The sequence below is a fragment of the Lycium barbarum genome, chromosome 3, assembly GCF_019175385.1.
Source record: "Lycium barbarum isolate Lr01 chromosome 3, ASM1917538v2, whole genome shotgun sequence".
Taxonomy (NCBI): domain Eukaryota; kingdom Viridiplantae; phylum Streptophyta; class Magnoliopsida; order Solanales; family Solanaceae; genus Lycium; species Lycium barbarum.
In genome coordinates, this window is record NC_083339.1 from 137,372,360 (window position 1) to 137,378,516 (window position 6,157).

General features: G+C 36.2%; 1 protein-coding gene across 1 annotated transcript; it reads right to left on the minus strand.

Annotated features, from left to right (window-relative positions):
- Positions 1–2,231: 2,231 nt before the first annotated feature.
- LOC132632844 (cytochrome P450 78A5-like) lies at positions 2,232–4,653 on the minus strand. Its single transcript, XM_060348946.1, has 2 exons — positions 3,576–4,653; positions 2,232–3,126 (listed from the first exon to the last, which is right to left on the minus strand). Exons 1-2 carry the CDS (start codon positions 4,518–4,520, stop codon positions 2,524–2,526), a joined length of 1,548 nt encoding a protein of 515 aa, XP_060204929.1. The 5' UTR covers positions 4,521–4,653; the 3' UTR covers positions 2,232–2,523.
- Positions 4,654–6,157: the final 1,504 nt, after the last annotated feature.

The window sequence follows — 6,157 nt, forward strand, 5'->3', positions numbered from 1 at the left end:
TTAAATGACAATTAACCTTAAAGTAGTAAAGGGTCATGTTTTACTGAAATAAAAATCTGCTATTAATAAAATTAATAACAACAACATACCCAGTATATTCTCATAAGGTAGGGTCTGGGGAGGATAGGAAAGCTGTTTCTGATAGACTCTCAGCTCAAGATAAGGTGCTAAGACAACAATAATAATAGGCAGTAATAGCAGCATATAATAGTATAAATCACGTTAAAGAAAGAAGCAAACAAGCTATTTGAGAGATCTAAAAAAAAATAAGCGAGTAAACAAAGATAATAATACTCCTAATACTGAAAAGAGATCCTCGGGGCCCCCTACTAGCCCTCTACCCTGATACTCGACCTCCACCCCCTCCTATCACCGGTCATGTCCTCAGTAAGATGAAGTAGCGTCATATCCTACCGAATCACCTCTCCCCAGGCCTTCTTTGGCCTACCCCTCCCTCTCTTCAGGCCCACCACTGCCAGTCTCTCACACCTCCTCACTTGCACATCCACGCATCTCCTTTGCACATGACCAAACCATCTCAACCTCCCTTCCCCGCATCTTATCCACCAATGGGGCCACACTCACATTTCCCGAATCACTTCATTCCGAATCCTGTCTCTCCTGATATGCCCATACATCCATCTCAGCATCCGCATCTCTGCTACCTTCATTCTAGACATAGGCTTTCTTAACTGGCCAGTATTCCATCTCATACAACAGAGTCGGTCTAATCACCACTTTATAGAACATTCCCTTTAATATAGGCAGCACTTTTTTATCGCACGATACCCTCGATGTGAGCTTCCATTTCATCCAATCCGCTCCAATACGACGTGTGACATCGTCATCAATCTCGCCATTCCCTTGGATGATCGACCCAGGTACTTCAAAATCTTTATTTCTTTGGGACGACCCGAGTATCTAGCTGCACGTTCTCGTCCTCTGCCAGAATCACATCACTGAACTTGCACTCTAAGTACTTTGTCTTAGTCCTGCTCAACTTGAAACCTTTCGACTTCAAGGTCTGTCTCCAAACCTCCAGTCTCGCGTTAACACCGCTCCACGACTCGTCAATAAGCACAATGTCATCTGCAAACAACATGCACCATGTCACCTCTCCTTGGATGTTGCTTGTCAATGCATCCATTGCCAAAGCAAACAAAAACAGGCTAAGAGTGGACCCCTGATACAGGCCCATCGTGATTGAAAAATGTTTTGAGTCACCTCCAACCGTCCACACCCGGGTCCTGGCTCCATTATACATGTCCTTAATTGTTCTAATGTAAGCTACTGGAACACCTCTATCTTCCAGACATCTCCACAGCATTTTCGAACTCTGTCATAAGCCTTCTCTAGGTCAACAAACACCATGTGCAAGTCATTCTTGTTATCCCTATACTGCTCCATGCATAAATCCGAACTGATTTTTCGAAATAGACACTATCTTCTTCATCCTCGCTTCCACCACTCTCCCAAACTTCCATTGTGTAACTCAACAGCTTGATACCTCTATATTTATAGTTGTTGCAGTTCTAGATATCCCTTGTTCTGATACCTCTATATTTATAGTTGTTGCAGTTCTAGATATCCCTTGTTCTGGTATTATATATATTCTTACATGCAAACTAATTAGAGGGAAAACAATCTACTGTATTATTATTCCGTGAGCAAATTGATTTATATATATAGTTAATCACATTAAAGTAAAATTCATGTTATCATTCACTCATCTAGATTAGTCATGTGGTTTATGTCTTGGATTCTCCGATCTTCTTTTTCTACAACAGCATTACATGTACCGTATAACAGTTACGTCTAGTACGGGACTAATGAGAAATTGAAACGTTTTCTTATAAGGAAAAAGGATGACTAGTACCACCTTATTATTCGTGGTAATTATGAACTATTATTCAGTTACCTGAAACGGACTAAATACTAATTAAGAGTCACAAGATGACACGCCATGAATTAGTCTGTAACTGAAGAGCAAGACAATGCATGGACCGGAAGACAATCCCCAGTCGCACAAGCGTTAATGGGACAAATAAAGGGGCAAAACAGCCCAACAAGGGAGACAACTCATACTAGGAAAAGACCATTTGCACTTGCATGCTACTGTTTACACAAATTGAGCAAAGTTCACACAAAGACGTTAAGAACCAATTGTGTTCCATGTGACATTAGAACAAGTTGCACCATGAAATTATGGGAAAAAAGTGGAAATTGACTCGTTTAATTTAGAGAAACATAGAAATTATATTGCTTTGGCTATGTAGAAATGAAGCTGTGTACAGTGCATGTTGAAAAACACCAAAGCCAACAAACAAATCCCTAGCATAAAGGACCAAGTGAACGGTACCATTGGTTAGCCTATCTTCCCTAGCTAAGACAACTTAATAGTACTACTGCTATTAGCATAACTTATAAACAAGTCTGATCTCTCCGTTTAAAAGGTCCAAAAATTTAAGGCTAATAAGATCAAGCAAGACCCAAATCATCAAAAACCAACCAAACAAAAACCTTTCAACCAACCCTAGAAACAGCCTTGCAAACCAAAGGTTGTGTCATTTCCATCGACAATTTCAGGCACTCTGACAAGTCCACACCATTATCAGAAGGACACCATTTGAATCGTTGAAGCAACTGAGCTAACCAAAGCTGAACAGTAGCAAGTCCCATTGCCTTGCCAGGGCACACCCTCCTACCCGAACCAAACGGAGCGAGCCTAAGATCAGAACCCATGATCGATACATCTTGTTCCAAGAACCTTTCGGGCATAAACTCTTCGGGTTGAGACCAAATTTTTTCATCATGAGTAATAGCCCACATGTTCACCATAGCCGTTGTTCCAGCTGGGACTAAGTGCTGACCAACGTTAGTATCATGAATTGCAAGCCTAGCCCATGAAAGTAAGGGACCAGGTGGGTGCATTCTGAGAGTCTCTTTCACTATGGCATGAAGATATGGCAGATTAGGCAAGTCTGAATCACATACAGCTCTATCAGTTCCAACCACAGTGTCTATTTCACATTGAACTTTGGCTTGAATATCTGGATGCAGAACCATCCTGGCAAGAATCCATTCTAGTAAGATGGTCACAGTATCAGTCCCCCTGAATATCATTTCCTGAAAAAAATAAATGTATTAATAATCTAAGTTGCACCCAAATCAAATAAACAAGGATATGATGCTTAAAGAAACAGATAGAAATAGACTTGAAGGGGAATATCAGCACTCACCCAATCATGTAAAGTAAAAGCTAAAATTATTCAGATTCTTCATCACCAGTATACCAGAAAGACATTTTAACAGATGTATTTAAGCATCTATGCAGAATAATAGGGTAGTATTAAACTACGGAAAAAACCACACACGCATAAAACATCTAAAGAGTGAAGCAAATGAAAACCGAACATTTATAAACACTTGCCAATTATCCATTAACAAAATCATGTAAAATAATAATATATGGGAGTAAAGAGATTTATAAAAACACATTATGGTGTTATATTTTCACAGCAAAATCATATGAATAAATGAATAATTCAAAAGGGCAAAGATTAAAGAAAAAATACCCAAAGAACAGCTATCATGTCTGAATCACTGAGTTTATTTTCCTTCCCCAAATCGAGCAAAACATCAACGAAGTCACGAAAACCTTCATCTTCAGTATTTCCAGCATTATTAACCCTCTTAAACCTGTGTTCCTCAATGATCTTTCCAACAAATATATTCACTCTCGCCACCAATTCTTTACATCTTCGTCTAACACCTTGCAAATCTAACCACCCCAACAAAGGAAAATGGTCACTCCAGTTAAATATACCCAACAACTCATACCCTACACTAACCAAATACTCCAACTCCCGCCCATCTTCTCCTTCAAAATCATAACTTTTCCCAAAAACAGTCCTCATCACATTATTCAATGACCCAAAATGCAAAACCCTTTTCACCTTAACACTTCCATCTTTCTCCATCAAACTGGTAATATCACTCGCCATTTTACTACCTATCTCTCTTCTAAACTCACCAAAACACGCTATTCTTTTAGGACTAAACAAATGGGTAGCAGAAATCCTCCTCAAATTCCTCCAATACTCACCATAAGGCGCAAAACCCATCGCTCTATGAAACAAAAGCTCATAAGCAGACTCTTTCACTGGTCTATCAGCAAAAGCTGAACTGTTTAATATTTCCTTAGCAGTCTCAGGATGACTAGAAATAGTAAAACGAGTAAAACCAACTGAAAAAGCCATTAAAGATTCAGCTTTTAAGGCTTTAGAAACCTTTGCTAACATCCTATGTGTTAGCGAACTAGTGAAAGACAAGACCAAACCAAGAACAGGTAAACCTGAAGGACCAGGAATGGAAACACGGGCTTTAGAGAAAGACCAAGCAAGTCCACCAGGGGTAAGCCAAAAGGCAAAAACAGCTAGAAAGATGAAAAAGAATAGAAGTAGTTCATAGTTTAGGACAGCAGTTGAAGGAATGAAGAGTTGAGAGTACTCAGAATACATTTTTCTGAGCTTACAAAGGTTGTGTTGTTTTTTTTTGTTTTGCAGGTGTTAAGTAGTTAAGATGTGTTAATCTCAGTTGAGAGAGAGAGAGAGGAAGTGGAGAAGGTGGCAGTGGAGATGTGGAGAAGACCAAGAGCGTGAAACAACGGTTAAATAGAAGAGTTATAAGGCAATTAGTTTAATTCTTTAATTCTCTACTCAAGACTGTACAACTATTCTTACATAATATTCCCTCTCTTTCTAAATAAATAATGTTTTAGGGTTTTTATTTATTTAAAAATTAATGATACTTTAGAATTTGAAAACGAAATTAATATTATTTTCTGAAATTATCTTTATTTATATAATTAAGAATTATTAAGTAATTTTTTTAAAATATTTAATTAAGGGTAAGTTAGTAAGAATATTTATAATTTTCTGTCAGTGACACTTTTTTTTTAAACTAAAAAAATCACTTGAAACAGAGGGAGTAGTATTATAACAACAATATATCCGGTGTATACCCAAGAGAGAGTAGTATTATCCTACTAATAAATTTTGTTTTTAAATCTTTTTGTTAATCGTTAAGAAATTTCCAGAAAACGCCAACTCTTTAGCTTCCACACATTTTAACCCGTGGTCTAATTAGGTGCTTTAAAAAATGATGTTTTGATTAATTAAAAAATTGAAGTACATACTGTTTCTTTTTACCCAAGTAACGTACCAACAAAAACTAGGGGCAATTTTGACTTTTTGATTGGGAATCAATGACGCACTATTTTTTCTTTTTAGTATGAACGGTTAGGGGTCGTTTGGTTTAAGGACTCATTAGTTCCGGGATTATAATCTCGGGACTAATTTATCCCAGTATAAGTGGGTTAAGAAGGTATAAGCTGGGTTATCTCAGCACTAATTTTTATACCATGTTTGGTATAAGGTATAAATTTATCCCAGCACTAATTTATACCTTATACCAAATATGATATAAAAATTAGTGGCATAACCCAACTTATACCTTAAACCAAGCGACCCCTTACGGGAATAAATATAAATATATTACAGTTATTTATTTACTAGTAGCATTTGACCCGTGCTAAGTCCGGACCCAAATTATATTTAAATTTATATTTAAATTTTTTTTCTGTGCTTTTATGCTACTCTAGCTTTTTTTTGTTTTTGTAATATTGTTATATCAATTGTAAAGGTAGTTCAATAATTTCTCAATGTTTCTAAAATATTAAATCATATAAAAAAATTGTACGTTAAAAAACAACATTAATCCTAGAGTTTATTTAGACTTGCTTTTCAATTTCAAACAAATGCATGCACCAAAGCTCTTCTCCTTTTTATTTTACTGAGCTTTTTTGAGATTAGAGTCCTTAATGATTCAAATTGAACTTTACCTATATGCTGGATTAACTTAATTATTTTTTTCTCAATTAAATTTATATTGGTTAACTCATTTTTTGGAAGAAAAAAAAATAATCACTCTATTCAAGAAACATCAAAAATATTTAATGCTAAAATTTGTTGTATGATAAGTTAATTTATAATAAAGATAGCATTTAAAATTAACCTAATAAAAGTCTTGAAATGACGACAAGAATTGGAAAGTAAATATAATTAATTATTTTTCTTACTTTAATTTTACTTTGTCC